Here is a 17,851-nt window from a genome sequence, read left to right as displayed (position 1 = left end):
TCTGACTGTATCTCTGGTTGCTGTAAATATTTCCTTTAAAATTTATTTATTTAAAACAAATTAAAAGAGGAGTTGTTAATTTTTAAACATTTTGTCGTCAGATTTCGTTAGTTTCATGTTTACTTAAAAAAGTTTAGTGACAAACCTTTTAGTTTATAATTTTAAATAACACAGTATTAAAACATTAGTCAAGAAACATTTTTCTAGAAAATTTTAGGTCAAAATATACAATAGAAAAAAAATTATGCGACTTTACATACGAGTAGCACTTCCCCCAAAAAAACGCTTATTTCTCTAGATACTGACCACGGTGTGGTGAATGGCTAATTTTGGTCATACTTTATGTTTTTGATCGTGTTGAAAACGAAAGTGGGGTTTATTTTTAATTTTAAGTGGGGGAACATTGTCTCAAAATTGCAATTTTACCCTAAAAATAAAAAAAATGAAATCATGTTTTTCTTAAAATTAAAAGTTGCAACATTTTTTTCTATAAAACATTTTGTTCTTTGTATTCTATATTTTAATATAAACTTGATTAAAAAGCTAAATTTCAAGTTTTGTCACTCAACTTCTGCATGGATTATTTAAGCGGCCTCAGCACTGTTCTAAAGTTATAAACAATATTTTGGCTTATAAACAAATACAGTGAGGACGTTTGAGTTGGCATAAATTCATTTTCTCGAGAATAGGCGTCTCTGGAGATAAATCCCGAAACAGGTTGATTTTTATTTTTAAATTCTAATTTTTTGGTATATATATCATACTAGTTACGTCATCCATCTGGGTGTGATGACGTAATCGATGATTTTTTTTAATGAGAATAGGTGCCTTGTGATAGCTCCATCGAAAGGCTATTCAATTTTGTATTCACTAATATAAACATTAACATAAATATTTATACAGGGTTTGAATTAAAAAAAATTTTTTGAATTAAATTAATTCCAATATTTAGGTTACGTCATCACACCCAGATGGATGACGTCACTAGTATGATATTTATGCCAAAAAATTATAATCCAAAAATTAAAATCGATCTGTTTCGGGATTTATCTCCAGAGTCGCCCATTCTCAAGAAAATGCATTTATTAAACTCAAACGTCCTCACTGTATTTGTCTACAATTCAAAACATTGTTTATAACTTTAAAACAGTGCTGAGGCCGCTTAAATCCGATTTTAATTCTGTAAAGTGTATTAGATAGGTAGAGAATCTCTTTATATGTAAAGAAAATTAGCAAACTTCTAAATAATCTACTTTTTGTTCAAAAAGATTTTTAGAAATTTGAACTTTTTTAAAAAAATGTAGATTACAAAATTATTATGCAAAATCGGTTGTAAGAATTTTCTAAGCGAATTATGAGGGTTCTAAGTGCAAGCAGAGTGTTTGAAAAACATTGAATAAAAACAGTCTTTTTTGCCCCTTATTTTCTGTTTATTGCTATTTTGCAGAAAGGGTAATAATTTAAGACATTTTAAACCGGTCGTATATTATACAAAATGCAATTATCTTTATTTTCTTTCCTTACGACTTTTTTCCAAAATTAATCGTTTTAAAGTTATAAGCAATGAAAGTAGATAAAAATCGATATTTTTCGAAATTTTTAAATATTTAAATTTTTTTATTAATCTTCCGGGCATATTTGAGAAGGAGCATAAATCAATTATAATTATTGAAGTTGTCACCTAACTTTGCTAATGCCACCTCTCACATCCACCTCAAAACCGATCCGCCCTGGTCTATAAGTAAACAACAATAATTATCTTAAATAATTATATATATATATATATATATATATATATATATATATATATATATATATATATATATTTTACATACCAAATAAATGGTGTAAGATCACATCGTTAAATCCTCCGTATATCAATATATTTTTGGGCCATTTTCCCCATTATTTCGCAAACATTGTTCTGTAACTCTTTTTTACGCATCTCTAGGTATATATAATGGTACATTCAGTAGAAAGAGTAGTCAATTACCTTTAAAATGGTTCATTGTATAAGACTATACGGCTCTTTTTAAACAAGTTATGTTTTTTCAAGGTTTTATACTTTTAATGATTTTTGATATTTTTAATTATTATTTTTTTTCCTCAGTGTGACTTTTTTTCTTGTACATTTTGGTATACATATTGTGGAATAAAAGGAAGCTTATTTTCTTTACTTTAAAATGGTGTATTGAAAAAATTCTAGAACTATTTTTAAACAAGATATCCGTAGGATATCCAAGGGTATCCGTAATTTGAGAAAAATTTTAATTTTTTTTTATTTTTTTCAATTAGAAGAACATAATTGCATATTATAACATAATTTTTAATTCCAAATAACTTTTCTTAATAACACTTTTCGATATTGTGAAATATAACGGTACTTTACTCTTGAGCGAAATTCACATTTATTAACATACCTCGTACACTAGGTATTGATAAAATTTTATATGTGATGATTTCATCTTAGGTTTTAGACTATGCAGAGCATTTTATACAGAATAATTTTTTTAAATGGTTAATAATAAAAAAGTTTTCCATATGGTTCCAACTTAGTGGGACCTATTGCATGTGTATATGTCACATTTGAAAAGCATATCTTGTTTAAAAATAGTCCTAGAATCTTTTACAATACACCATTTTAAGGGGGGGTATGGTTTGAAATATTTAATTTTTTTTTTAATATTTCAAATAAAAGTGCATACTTTCTGAAAATTTCAAAATAATCGGAGTAAAATTACCAGAGATACAGCGTGTTGAATATCTCTACCTTCGATTCGCTTTGCCGCGACTTCGCGCCAGTGTCTCGATTTTTGACCCTTCGCTTCGTTATCGAACGTATTCGCTTCGTATCTGTTTAGTATACGTAGTGAATACGTTCGATAACGAAGCGAAGGGTCAAAAATCGAGGCCCCGCACACTTGAGCGTAGTGAGAAACGTTAAACAACTGTTCGCCTTCTCTTTTGTAGATTACTCCTCGATTCAAAAAACATATTCCAATGTGCATCACTTTACGATTTGGCAGACAAATAACAAGATGAAGATGCAGTTGTCAAAACTTTAAACTCATTTTTCTCAAAACTGCTTTTTCAAATGCGGTGGACATAGTAACTGAAAAACTACTCGGCCGATCTACCTGATATTTTGCACAGATTTTCTTGAGGCATTTCATGAGGTAACAACGTCGAGATATTTTTCTTTTTTTGCTTATTTTTTGTTCAACAATAATAAATCTGTTGATTTTCACAAAATTTTTACCAAAAATTTCATTTTTTTGATTTCTGAGTGATACCAAAAATTAAAAAATCATTAAAAATAAAAAAAAACTCGACGTTGTGACCTCGTGAAACTCATAAGCTAATTAAATCTTTTTGAATTTTTTGTTTCGTATGATCTAGTGACGAGTTCTGATGTCCACCGCAAAATCCATTTTTTTGTGAGCTGCCTGTCAAAATTTGTCACCAATGGCTTACTTTTCAATATTCTGGATTGAATTTTTTTCTAAATATTCTTTGAATTGTACTTAATATATTTATTTAATTTAAAAATAAAATAATTGTACCATAGCTTCGAAAAAAATTCACAAAAAAATTATACCACAGATTCTGAGGTCAAAAATAGGTTGATTGAACCTCACTTACCTATATACAACAGTGCACACAAAAAAAGTTACAGCCCTTTGAAGTTACAAAATGAAAATCGTTTTTTTTTTCATATATCGAAAACTCTCAGAGATTTTTTATTGAAAATGGACATGTGGCACTTTTATGGCAGCAACATCTTAAAAAAAAATTAAAGTGAAATTTGTGCACCCCATAAAAATTTTATGGGGGTTTGGTTCCCTTAAACCCCCCGAAACTTTTGTGTTCGTTCCAATTAAATTAATATTGTGGCACCATTACTTAAACGCAATATTTTTAAAACTTTTTGGCCTCTTAGTACTTTTTCGATAAGTCAGTGTTTATCGAGATATTTTGAAAATTTGTCGAATCCACCGCGTATTTGTATATGGTTAAGTACGATTATACAGACCTGTTAATAATCTGAAAATTTATTTATAATTTACATTTTTAGGTATATTTTGAAAAACAAGCTACACCTCGATAAAAGGTGACTTATGAAAAAAAGACTAAGAGGAAAAAGTTTTAAAAACACTGTCTTTAACTAATGGTACCACAATAATACTTTAATTGGAACGGACACAAACATTTGGGGGGTTTAAAGGAACAAAACCCCCATAAATTTTTTACGTAAATATATTGAAAAAGAAGCCGCATCTCGATAAAAAATGGCTTATCGAAACAATACTAGGAGGCAAAAAAGTTTTAAAAACTTTCTGTTTAACTAATGGTACCACAATAATGAATTAATTGGAACGTACACAAAAGTTTGGGGGGTTTAAGGAACCAAATCCCCATAAATTGTTTATGGGGTTGACAAATGTCACTATAATTCTGTTTTAAGATGGTCCTGCCATAAGAATGATACATGTCCATTTTCAATAAAAAATTTCTAATAGTTTTCGATATATTGAAAAAAATCGATTTTCATTTTGTAACTTCAAAGGGCTGTAACTTTTTTTATGAGCACATTTGTACTAAGGTAAGTTAGGTTCAATCGAACTATTTTTGGTCCCAGAATGTGTGGTACAATTTATGACCAATCTTTTCGGGACACCCTGTATAATAAAAAAGTTATGAGAAATTTAAAAATAATCATACAATATATCAAAAATCATTAAAAGTATAAAACTTTGAAAACAACCATATTTTGCTTAAAAATAGTCATACATCATATAGCCTTCTATAATAGACCATTTTAAAGGTAATTGACTTTTCTTCCTATTAAATGTAACATTTCATATACCTAAAGCTACGTAGAGAAGTTACAGAACAATATTTGAGCAGTAACAAGGAAAATGGGCCAAAATCGCTGTGAGTGGCAAACTTTGAAAAATCATATTTTAGAAACTATAAATGATAGAGACTTCTACTAAACGCCATTTTAAAGAGGAAGGATGGAAGTTTTTTTTTCTTTGAAGCAATACCTATACCTATATCCCCATGGAACAACGTTATGGGACAAAAGACAGAATTGCTATCTTTCGTGTTTTTTTCTTGCTTTCTTTTGAATATAGTTTTGTAAAAAAAATATTTTTGACATTAAGATGTGATGTTTCGATAGTAAATTTAACCTGGAACAATTTTTCTTTAGACGTGTTTATACTAAAAGTGTATAGAACTCACCCTAATTCGCCCTGTGCCTAGGGACTAATTCACCCCTTCCTCAAAAACGCACACTTAAAGGGTAGCACTCCGCGGTTTTTTCATATTTAGAGGTCCATCGACTATATGAAACAATAAAACCCCGTTAAAGTTGTAGTTCCTTTCTAAAATACATAATCAATAGCCTAATATGACGCCCGTCCATATAGGACCCAAGCAGTTAATGACTATCTTGGTGGGACAAAAGGTATTCGCCGTTTAGAGTAGCCTGTGATGTCTTCAGACATGAACCCCATTAAACATGCATGATATGTGCTCTCCAGAGCTGTTCATGCCCGAAGGAATCCTTATAGAGCCCTTCATGAACTTTTGTCTGTAGAGAAGAATGGGTCAATCTGCCACAGGAAATAAATGATCGACTTATTAGCAGTATTATACTATAATCACAATCACAATACAGATGCACTAGAAATAAACAAACCAAGACACGTTGAATGTTACCAGGATCACTCCCAAATCATGATTTACAAAGTTTATACATTGCAAATCATGATTCGGGAGTGCTCCTCAGTCCTCGAAACCTTTATTGTTATTTTAGTATTATACAGGGTGTAACAAAAATACAGGTCATAAATTTAATCACATATTCTGGGAGCAAAAATAATTCAATTGAACCTAACTTACCCTAGTACAAATATGCACTTAAAAAAAGTTACAGCCCTTTGAAGTTACAAAATGAAATACAATTTTTTCCAATATATCGAAAACTATTAGAGATTTTTTATTGAAAATAGACATGTGGTATTCTTATGGCAGTAGTATCTTAAGAAAAAACTAAAGTTAAATTTGGACACCCCATAAAAATTTTATGGGTGTTTTGTTCCTTTAAACCCCCCCAAACTTTTGTGTACGTTCCAATTTAATTAATATTGTAGTACCATTAGTTAAACACAATGTTTTAAAAAATTTTTTGCCTCTCAGTACTTTTTCGAAAAATCAGTTTATATCGAGATATTTTGAATATTTTTCAAATCCACCACATATTTGTATATGGTTAAGTACGATTATGGAAACTTGGTAATAATATGAACATTTATTTTTGATTTACATTTTTAGGTATATTTTGAACCATATTAAAAAAGGATCCACATCTCGATAAAAGATGCCTTATCAAAAAAATACAAAGAGGCAAAAAAGTTTTAAAAACACTGTGTTTAACTAATGGTATAGCAGCAATAGTTTAATTGGAACGTACACAAACATTTGGGGGGTTTAAAGGGACAAAACCCCAATAAAATTTTTATGTAAACATATTAAAAAAGAAGTTGCAACTCGATAAAAACCGCCTTATCGAAAAAATTCTAGGAGACAAAAAAGTTTTAAAAATATTTAGTTCAACTAATGGTACCACAAAATAATTTAATTGGAACGTACACAAAAGTTAGGGGGGGTTTAAGGGAACAAAACCCCCATAAAATTTTTATGGGGTGTCCAAATTTCACTATAATTTTTTATTAATATACTACTGCCATAAGAATACCACATGTCCATTTTAAATAAAAAATCTCTAATAGTTTTCGATATATTGGAAAAAATCGATTTTCATTTTGTAACTTCAAAGGGCTGTAACTTTTTTTATGTGCATATTTGTACTAAGGTAAGTTAGGTTCAATCGAATTATTTTTGGTCCCAGAATATGTGATTAAATTTATGACCTGTATTTTTGTTACACCCTGTATAATAGAGCTCGAACCTTGCAAAAAAAACAGTACGAAAATATCTGTCAACGTTATGATATTTTTTTATAAACTATCTATTAGATATAACAGTAGTTTATAACAGAGAGGATAAAAAGATTGCTCGAAACAGCGGAGATGAAAACCCTTCGAAAAATCGATGGTAAGACTCTATGGGACAAAGCTAGAAGTACAGATATACGACGGAGATGCAAGGTGTATAACATTAATAACTGGGTAAGAAACAGAAGAATAGAATGGAATGACCATATAAGCCGAATGACAACAAATAGGATAGTCAGAACAGCGAGAGACGGTTCCCCAATAGGAAAACGATCAGTGGGAAGACCACGAAAACAATAGAACGACAAATTGTTAGAGGCACATTACATTGAAAAAACAGACAGAGTCATGTCTATACAAAAAGAAGAAGAAGAAGATTAATTTTTAATGATTTTAACTTCCGTGTAGTAAGATTTTTCATCACGTGTTTAATTCCGTCCAATCAGATTATTACTATGCCTACCGGGAATCAGGCCCGCCGAGAGGGGGGTACAGCCGGTACATTTTACCGGGACCCGGCCCCGGCGATGTAAGGGGCCCGGCATCGACCAGACCAAAGACGTAATTTTTCCCATTTTTTTTTGCTCCTCACTTTATGTGCATAATGCGTTTAGTTAATACTCAGCTATACTTAATATGACGTTTATTTTGAAATACATTTAGACAAGAATCTACAGGTCGAGCAATTCTCGTAAATTTCACGATTGCGAGCCACGCTTCACGCAACCGTGTTTGCGTACTTGTGTTTCGAGTTGCGTGGTCGTGCGGAGTTATATTTACCAAATTTAAATATAATCGTTTCTACTGATTCATAATAATGAAGGTCTACTATTCTCAATATGGCTACTGGGTGTAAAAGATAAATCTTATTCTATCTGTTCTTCATGAGTTTTAGATAATTTTAGTTGTATTTCTTTGTAATTTTGTGTTGTACAAAGATTAATTTAACATCTTCTCTGGAAGTATTAATTTAGAAAGATAATATGCTTCATTGGTGTTGTGTTTTGAAGTGTGAAATGCAAAGTAATTGTAAAGTCAAGATAAAGTTCACTTTTAAACTGAACTAAATAAGGTATCTGAGAGACAACAATGGTTAAATGCAATACAATGTACAGGTTTTACTAGCGAAATGAAAATTTTCCTGTCCTGTCTGCTGTAATCATTTTATATCTGGTAAGTTACAATTACAACAGTAACGATTTTTGAAGATGTTAACATTTTAATCTTATAGGAAAATAGGAAAACCAGCCGACTTAATCGATAATAACAATCTCCAGATTCCTTCAATAAATATGGGCTATAAACACAATGAAATAAGTTCCCCAAAATCTAAAATGGAGTGGTATCAAAGGAGAATTAAAGGAAAAAATATTCATATTGAAATTATTTATAAGGCACTGGACTGTCTTAAATTCTACAATAATACTAGGTGGGTAAATGATTTTAGACATTTTTCATTAAGAGTAGATTAAGATTAAGTAGATTTTCATTCAGTAGATTTAAGACTTGTTTACACGGGTAGAGTAATGATGCAAGTACTTGATAGAGTAGAGTAACTCTACCTGTAAAAATGCTCAGCACAGTAGAATAGCTGGTAGAGTGTATAGTTGGAGTTAAAGTAGAGTGACTAGCAACCTATGGCAAAGTAACTACTCTATGACCACCACTACTGCCAAAATGTCTACTCGGCTGCACACTCTACCCATGGAACACGCTCAATTATGGCAGAATAGAGTAGGTAGGAGAGTACATGGGGGCGCTGTCATTCTGGCTGGAATTGTGTTTTGTGTAAATAGTGAAAATGAAGTTCACCGAAGATGAAACTTAAAAACTTGTAGAGCTATAATACGGCGAATACCAGTGTTTATGGAATTTAGGTAGTGTATACTACAGAAATAAAAGTTTGCAGCAAGCTGCGGAGGATGAAATCGTCGAAAGAATGGCAAAGGGGGCTTTGGAGTAAACGAGCTTAAGCAAAAAATTAAGAATTTAAGGTGCACTTATAATCAAGAGTGTTTAAAAATACAAAAATCGGTTTCACTATACTAGCATCAGTACTATACTTGTACTCTCCTCATGTGAATGGTATCAAGCCATTTTTGGTTGAGTACTACCGCTACTCTACTCTCCTCAAAACTCTACCCATGTAAACAAGTCTTTAGAAACTGGAAAATGAGGTAGCTAGTAGAGTAGTAGTAGTAGAGTAAAATATACTGGTTTAGCAAATTACAATGTTTTAAGTTAATACAGTAGTGATCAACAGGTAGCCAAAACGTGTTCCAAGATTGCCACTGTAATTTTGAATATTTTTTCGAGGTATTTGGCACACGTATTCGTAAAATAATAAAGAATGGCGGTACAGAGCCCAATTTGAAAAATATATTAATATGTGGAAATTACTCTGTAATTATACAATATTTAAAAAACGAGCCTGTACCGCCATTAAGAAGAACAAAAAATACACTTTCTTCAAATAAACTTTTTTATCCGATGCCTAGATTTTGTGTAATTTTGGAACTACTAATGAAATAAAACATTTTAGTAGTTCCAAAATAACACAAAATCGGATAAAAAAGTTGTATTTGAAGAAAGTGTATTTTTTTGTTCTTCTTAATGGCGGTACAAGCTCGTTTTTTTTATATTGTATTTAATTACAGAGTAATTTCCACATATTAATATATTTTTCAAATTGGGCTCTGTACCGCCATTCTTTATTATATTAAGAATATGTGTGCCAAATATCTCGAAAAAATATTCAAAATTACAGCCGCAATCTTGGAACACATTTTCGCTACCTGTTGATCGATACTGTTTCCTCTTAAGATAGTTTTAATAGTTATTTATGATATAAGTATTAAAAGTACAATTTTAAGACGCGCATGTGAAAGTTAACTTGAAAAAATAATTTTATTAATGTTTTGACTTCCACATCAGATGTCATTGTCAAAATACAAAATATTCATTATTATTAGGTTTATTCTAGCAAACAGTCAAACTAGTCAAAAACCGTCAGCAAACAGTTGGTCAGTAAAAGAACATAATACAGTCACCAGTGCGATCCCCTCTACTCGCGCTGGTCCACTATTCGCTGATGGTTTCAAACTGTTTGAAACTGATGCTAGAGCAAACCTATTATTATTATGCATATCATTATCTGTAAATAATATTTCTTCTGATTGTTAATTGTAAAGGATAGAAAAATTACCATTTATTTTATTTTTTTTTAGAATCAGCTGAGAGAAGTGGTCTACAAAAAACCAGGAAGGAAACGGAATATGGCTACGAAAGGCAAAAGAAAGGTTTACAAAGCAAATGTGACACATTTTTCTGAAATATTTAGGAATATCAGTAAATTGCATTAAAAAAATGTATGAAAAGATTTTGTTCAATAAAAATGTTTATATTTATCAAGGATGTATTATTTGGTATGGCCACATATCGTCAGTGATGTAATAATACATCCTATCTGTTTTTTTTTCATGAGTTTTGTGAGAGAGACTAAAAACTTGTCTTAGGGTCACCTCCTGTTTTCATATGATATTTTTTGACTTGTTTTGTAGTAAATTAAACTATCTATGAACTACAAAACAAGTCAAAACTTACATATGAACACAGGAGGTGACCTTAAAACATGTTTTTCCATCTCTCATACAAAACTCATGAAAAAACAGATAGGAGGTATTGTCACATCAGCAAGGATGTACAGTGATGAGTGCCCTAATAACCGGCAAAATATGGGCAACATATTTAGTTGTGAGATAAAAAGAAATGAAACTAGTCGAGCTGGGAAATTTAGCGAAATTAACCTTTAAATTTACGTTATATTGATCCCACCTTTACACATATCGGAGGAGTATGTCAACTAAAATTGTCACTGTGACAGTGGTAGTTTCCAAACTCGTCTGATACGTCTGAAGGTGGTACACAATCAATACAATCTAAATATATAAGTTAATATCGCTAAATTTCCCAGCTCGACTAGCTTCATGTCTTTTTATCTCACTACTTAATACATCTTTTGTGCTATTTTGCCGGTTATTAGAGCGCTCATCACTGTATTTCTGGTATATCCAGGGAATGTCTACAAAATATATTTTGAATGTCCAGAGAACATTCGTGGACATTCATGGAATGTTCCAATAAGACATTCAGGTAATGTTTAAAATGCTGACACAGGATTTTCCTGGGATGTTCAGGGAACATGTTTTCGGGGATATTCCAGGAATTTTTCAATGTCTGTGTACCTTCTATGGACCTATATGGAATATTTTGGTGTTATTACCGCCGCACTCCACTTGCGATTTGTAATCAGGAAGATTGAACACATTGTTTCAAATACAAGTCAATCCATTTGTGACTAAATAATCATGGACTGACTTCTATTTGAAAGAATGTGTTCAATCTTCACAACTACAAATCGCAAGTGGAGTCCGGCGCTTAGGGCTACTTCCTCTTTGGTATTATGTATTATACTACAGAAATCAGGAACTTTCCTTCTAAATATATGTATGCATCTTGGCCATCAAACATATTCTTCGAAACATTTTTTTAAGGGGTTACATAGGTCTTGTGGGTAAAAAAAGTGACTTTTTAAAAAAATTATATCTCGAAAACTAAAATTTATGTTTATTTATAATTGGAACATGTAAAAGTATAGTACTTAAGGTAGTCTCAAAAAAAGTTTCAGCCAAAAATATTCATTTTTGTAGAGTTTAAGTTTTTTTTGCGTTGGCAGCATAACTAAGTCCAGTCTCATCTGAAATCAAAAAGTTTCTTGTAGTTTATACCTCTGGCTAGAATATGAACGAAGGAATTAAAAAAAATGAAATTTGAATATTTTACATAAGTTTAAACACATTTTTGACCCCAATTTTTCTCATTTTTAAAGTAGTTTTTTTTTATAAAACAAAAATGACCTCATCTAATTAAAAATCCTTTGTTCATTCACTAGCCAGAGGTATAAACTACAAGAAACTTTGATTTCAGATGAGACTGGACTTTTAGGCTGCTCACCGCAAAAAAGGGCTGTTGTCGAAAAATTGCAGTCAACTCTACAAAAATGAATATTTTTGGCTGAAATTTTTTTGAGAGTACTATACTTTTACATGTTTCAATTATAAATAAAAATAATTTTTAGTTTCCAAGATATAATTTTTTTTAAAAGTCACTTTTTTTACCTGCAAGACAACAACTTGTTGATTTCAAATTGTAACAGTTGTTTTGCAAAGTATGCTGCCCTCTTGTATTTTCTGTGTTATCTTCATCATACAATTACTTCATCTAAAAATTTTCTGCGAAAAAAAAATAAACCAAAAGTTTAACCACCTTCACACCACAGAATCAAGAATCAAGTTACACAAATTTTCAAACACCTCACCTGACACAGCGTCTCAAGTACGATTGCGCGAATTGGTAAATATAACTCCGTACGACCACGCAACTCGAAACACAAGTACGCAAACACGGTTGCGTGAAGCGTGGCTCGCAATCGTGAAATTTACGAGACTTGCTCGACCTGTAGATTCTTGTTACATTTAGGGCCTAGTATTGAGGCGACTGATAATTTTGATCCCGAATATTTGACGCAATATTTCGCTGTGAAATATTTAATATTGTCATAGTTGTATAATAAGCCACTTAACCAGAAGATTTAATGCGTCAATTGAAATTCATTCGCTATTTAACATTTTATGGACATTCTGAGATGAAGATAATATTGAGATTGAGATTAAGATTAATATGTTTTAAGAAAAAAAAAATATATTGCGCGAGTTTTATAAAGAAGACGATAGAGCGATATACAAGGAGAATATTTTGTGAATCTCAACTTTCTCCAATAGATTTACTTAATAAAATTAAACATCCCAAATTGGAATCATTATTTTCTAACGTCGTTATAGCGTCAAGAATATTTAGCACGTTACCGGTGGTAGTCGCAAAAGGGAAAATATCCTTACTTTACTTTTCTTTCTCGCATAAAAAATGCTATGAGACCTATAGGATGAAACAGGACCTACAATGAAACAGGATCGGTTAGCTGGCCTAGCATTAAGAATGGTTTGGTAAAATTATGCGATTTTTCGAAAATTAAGTATATCTTTGCCAATCAAAAAACTTGAAAAGCTATAAAAATATAAACATAAAATCCTTTATAAAAGGTATATTTGTTAAAATCCCTATACAGGGCTACATCAAAGACAGAACTAGTTTTCGATCGGTTGACCGATCATCATCAGTGCAATCTTAGAATCTGCATGCAAGCCACCAAAGTGAAAATAACAGGGTAAAAACCCTTTACAATTGATCCGTCATCGGAACATATGACAAAGATGTGAATTATAACATGGATGATTAAGATATCCAATGTTTTTCACCCGAGGTACCAATGAGCTCTATCTGACAAGTTCACATCATGACTGTACGGAAGCAAGTGATTTTGATAACGGAAATTCTGAATGGTGACATCATTCAGATCACTATCCCAATGCGCGCCATTCTCATAGTGTTACTGTTTACCTGTTTGACGTTTCAGGTCATTTTATTTTGTTCTCTTCTTGTTTTATCAGGGTTAAAGTGGAGTTTTATAGTGAATTTGTTTAGTTTAAAGTGGATAGACTGTTTGTAAGGACATATTTTGAAGAAGGTTTTCAGAAAGCCGATTCATATAAACTACCGACTGTAGTGTAGATGTAACAATGGTGTATGATTTATTGGCATCTTGTAAAGAAATAAATCTACCACAGCTTTACTGAGTGTATATTCCATATAATTTTCCATGTCTTCTTTAAGCTAAAAAAATAAATGCTTAATACTCCACAAAAAAAATAGAGAAAGTTGTATGCATGCATTGTACGCATGCATATTGTATACATACATCGGCTGGTTATTACTTTACCTTGGTTAGGTGTATTAAAAATATTTTTATTCTTCTTCATGTGCCTTGTCCGTTGTGGACGTTGGCTATCATCATGGCAATTTTAATTTCATTTGAGGCGTTTCTGAATAACTCGATCGATTTTTGTCCAAATCATTGGCGTAAGTTTTTAAGTCATGAGTGTCCTTTCTTCCGGGTCCGCGTTTGCTCTCTATTTTACCTTGCGTTATCAGTTGGAGTATACGATATTTATCATGCCTCATGATATGACCGAAATATTTAAGATTTCATTTCTTAATTGTAAAAGAGATTTCTTTTTGTTTTCCCATTCGACGCAATACCTATACGTTGGTGTGGGTCGCCCAGGATATTTTGAGGATACGTGGGTACACCCACATCTCGAATGCCTCTAGCTTTTTCATTAATGTTTCCATTATTGTCCAGGCCTCTGCGCCATATAGCAAGACCGGAAATAATAACATTTTAGCAGCCGCATTTTTAGTGGGAGAGATATTATGTCGCAATGGGTGAAAATATTTCTCATGCATGTTGTTAAATGTTGCTATGTCCTTTTCAACTCTAGATCTTATTTCGGTTGTTTCGTATTTCGAGTTGACAACTGTTCCAAGGTAAAAAATATTTTTGAACTTGGGTATTATACATTTTCATTTCAACCAATCTTTTCACTAAATTATTAATAATTTTAATATAATATAAAGTCATACTTACATCCACATGTAGTTATTTCAAGGTTTACTTTTACTGTATGTATTATTAGAATCCCGTTTTTAGGAATATCCCAGTTTAAGGAATACACATTTGAGGTCCCGAAACTTTTTCATTTACTCTTTAAGGGGGTAGGTGCAAAATCTTGGTCCAATGCTATTTAAATTCATTCATTTTTTTCGAATCCTGAGAAAACTAATAAGTATTTTTGAAAAATGTAAATGCAGAAAGAAAAATTACATTATTACCAAGGGCCGAAAGTCTCTGGAAAACTTCTATAATGTTTATTTTATTAAGTTAGTTCTTTAAGTTAGTTATTTTAAGTTCTAGCTGCAACAAACCATTTCTTTTTCTGTTTTAAATTGGCTGGAACGGTAATAAAAATCTTGTCAGAACTGTTTTTTGATGTATTTACACACCCAGGAACAAAACACCACTTATTTGGCTTTATTTTTAATAATTAAATACGTAAAAAACTGCGCACATTCAAATACACTGAGTAAATAAGTATACAAAACTAGTCGATCAAAGACGTTACGACTGCTGACGTCACAGACCGTAGCCTCGCTGCAGGGTACCGTTTTTCTAGCCTCCAAGAAAATCAACATTATTAACTCATTTATCTTAAAAAATATACATTTTTAAACAGTTTTATGATTGTTACGTTTTTATATACCTTGTAATCTATTGAAGTTAACTATATTTAAAAATTAGTGAACATCCCTATTGTCAAGAATGGATCGAATGGAACAGAACAACATAGAACGGGATCCTACAACATTCACAAGAAATAATACGAGGAAAATATCAATACCATACATAAAAGGACTATCCGAGAAACTTAAATCAATAGGAAATAAATTCAACATTTCAACAACATTCAAAACAACCAACACATTGAGATCTATTCTATCTAAAACTAAACCTAACAATGAACAAGAAAGGACAAAGAATTGTATTTATAAAATACCTTGTGAACTATCTTTCAGTAAAGTCGTCCCAGGAACGCAACTCATAAATATTGGCAATATCATTTTAAAGTCTTCTAGTTTAAAATGTATCATATTATGTATCTGAATTGCCGATATAAATGAGTCAAATTAAATAAATTATTAGAAGAATTTTTTTACTAAGCAACAACATTTTTGTTTATGTTAGTAGTATTTTGTATTTTGACAACGGCACCCGATTTGGGCGTCGAAACGTTAATAAAAATCATTTTTTAATAATATTGTGGCTTATTTCCCATTATAAATAGTTAAAATTTAATAAAAGTTATATTTGAAATGTTTCTTATTTATTATTAATAATTTTATTTCTATAAAAATTTAACAATTTTTTCGCTCTTCACTTTTTGCCGGGCCCGCTCTTCACTTCTTACTGGGGCCCGCTCATCTCTCTCAGCGGCCCTGCCGGGAATATTCTACCTACATTAAGTATTACACTGGGAATAATTTTTAGGTATTTTGTTTCTGTTTAATTACAACGAGTATCCTAGTTTTGACAACTGTCACATTGAAGAAAATGAACCGTAATAATCTTTTAGTTCTGCATCTAATGTCAAATTGTTACCAGGACAACACAAATCGGCAATTTTAAGTGCTCGAGTGTACTTCGGTAAGATAATTTGATGAATAAAACTGTATCTATAAATAATTTTAACTAATATTTTATTGATATCTTCGTCTGAATATTTGCTAAACTGTGCTGTTCACTTTGACTGTGAACAATCATCAATTACACAGTGTCTTTATTTTTCTCTCAAATCCATACTCTCACATTCATTGTGACCATCACAACAAGTTGAAAAATGTGTGTCGCATTAATTGGGATAAATGTCACTGAATATTTCTATACAAAGACTGGAATTTTTTATTTAAGTATTAAAAAATAATGTGTCAAATATCGCACGATAGTAAGAATAAATAAGAAAATAATGCTCCAATTTTGTTCTCAAACTTGTTTCCATTCGGCAATAGTCACTCGAGTCCTTCGGTCTCTCGTTTCTATTACCAGGCAACAAGTTTTCGAAAAATTGTCGAATTATTGTCAATTTATTCTTTATCTTGTGATATTAATGTTAAAAATTTTGGGTGATGCAAACTTTTGATTTTTGAAGCTATGTGTATGCAGTGCTGTTTTTGTGACGGTACGCGCCGGTACTTCGTACCGGAACCTCTTGGGACAAAAAATAAAAAAAAACAAAATTATAGACAAATTCCTGAATTTTTACCTTGCTCCCAAATAGCTTTAAAACGCCCTTATTGAGGCTAAATTTAAAAAGTTTTCCCGGGGCAGACCCCCATTATGAACCCTCCCCAGACACCCGGAACATTGCGTACCGGAACCTCTATTGTTACAAAAACAGCACTGTGTGTATGTATATATTACAGTGTACCTACCCAGAAAAACTTGAATATTTTGGAAATAAGTTCTCACTTCTCACAATATAAATTAACAATTAATTAGTTCCAATTCAATATAGTAAAATGCCACAAGAAAAATAGCATAGAAAACTATCTCTACTTAGCTTACCTGCTTTTCCCGATGCATTGGTAACATTTCTTTTAAGTAAATTATCGTGGAATTCTGAATAAAGGACACCATAGGAATTGATGACACCGAATAATATTCCATTGCAAAAGAACGAAGCCAACATTATCACCCAAGCCCTGGATCCCCCATCTGCGGGGTGTTTGTTGTTGTTTTCTTCGTGGTTTCCAACCCCATTCTGTTGTTTTCCACTGACAACTTCTAATTTCGACGACACTAAACTACTTTCAACGTCTTCAATCATTTCTTAACCTAACTATTTTCGGGCTTCGCACATCACAATGTTTTATTTGACGGAATATCCACGTGCTCAACGCACTACACGCGAACGAAATGGTAGAAAGGAAAATTCAAATGCATATAAACCGCAAAATCCACATGGTTATCTGTCAGTTTGCTGCATGGGAGGGGAATATTGGATTACACTGTAGTGTCTAGTTGGCGGTGGTCACTAATTAAATCCATTCATACCGCTGCCGCGACGTTGCCAAACTTCCCTCGCAGTAAAAAACTTTCAAATAATTCTATAATCAGTTCATAATCCATCATTTCATTGTACGTAGGTATATGGTCCATTATTAAGAAGAAAAAATTTTTATTTTCGTGGTATTACAACAAAAACTACGAACTTAAATAATTATTGATTTAAATTTTCATTCTTTTAATACGGCAC

At 31.7% G+C, this 17,851-nt stretch overlaps 1 protein-coding gene and 1 long non-coding RNA gene across 4 annotated transcripts in view; one reads left to right on the top strand and one right to left on the bottom strand.

Annotated features, from left to right (window-relative positions):
* Positions 1-17,586, bottom strand: part of LOC114335574 (monocarboxylate transporter 10) — a 208,131-nt gene extending 190,545 nt beyond the window's left edge. For 2 of the 3 annotated variants that reach the window (XR_007698513.1, XM_050652809.1), the window contains exon 1: positions 17,161-17,584. Coding sequence is in view for 2 of the 3 variants with exons in the window: in XM_050652809.1 (XP_050508766.1) it covers positions 17,161-17,422 (262 nt within the window). In the remaining variant the exon portion in view is untranslated. Of the gene's footprint in view, positions 1-17,160 lie in introns of all 3 variants that reach the window. The other variant, XM_050652808.1, reaches the window with a different exon arrangement.
* Positions 7,859-10,432, top strand: LOC126885971 (uncharacterized). The gene is made up of 3 exons (XR_007698514.1): positions 7,859-8,198; positions 8,257-8,454; positions 10,253-10,432. It is a non-coding gene; the product is annotated as an uncharacterized LOC126885971 (long non-coding RNA).
* Positions 17,587-17,851: the final 265 nt, after the last annotated feature.

Source organism: Diabrotica virgifera, chromosome 6 (genome assembly GCF_917563875.1).
Source record: "Diabrotica virgifera virgifera chromosome 6, PGI_DIABVI_V3a".
Classification (NCBI taxonomy): domain Eukaryota; kingdom Metazoa; phylum Arthropoda; class Insecta; order Coleoptera; family Chrysomelidae; genus Diabrotica; species Diabrotica virgifera.
This window is presented reverse-complemented; position numbering and strand designations above follow the sequence as displayed.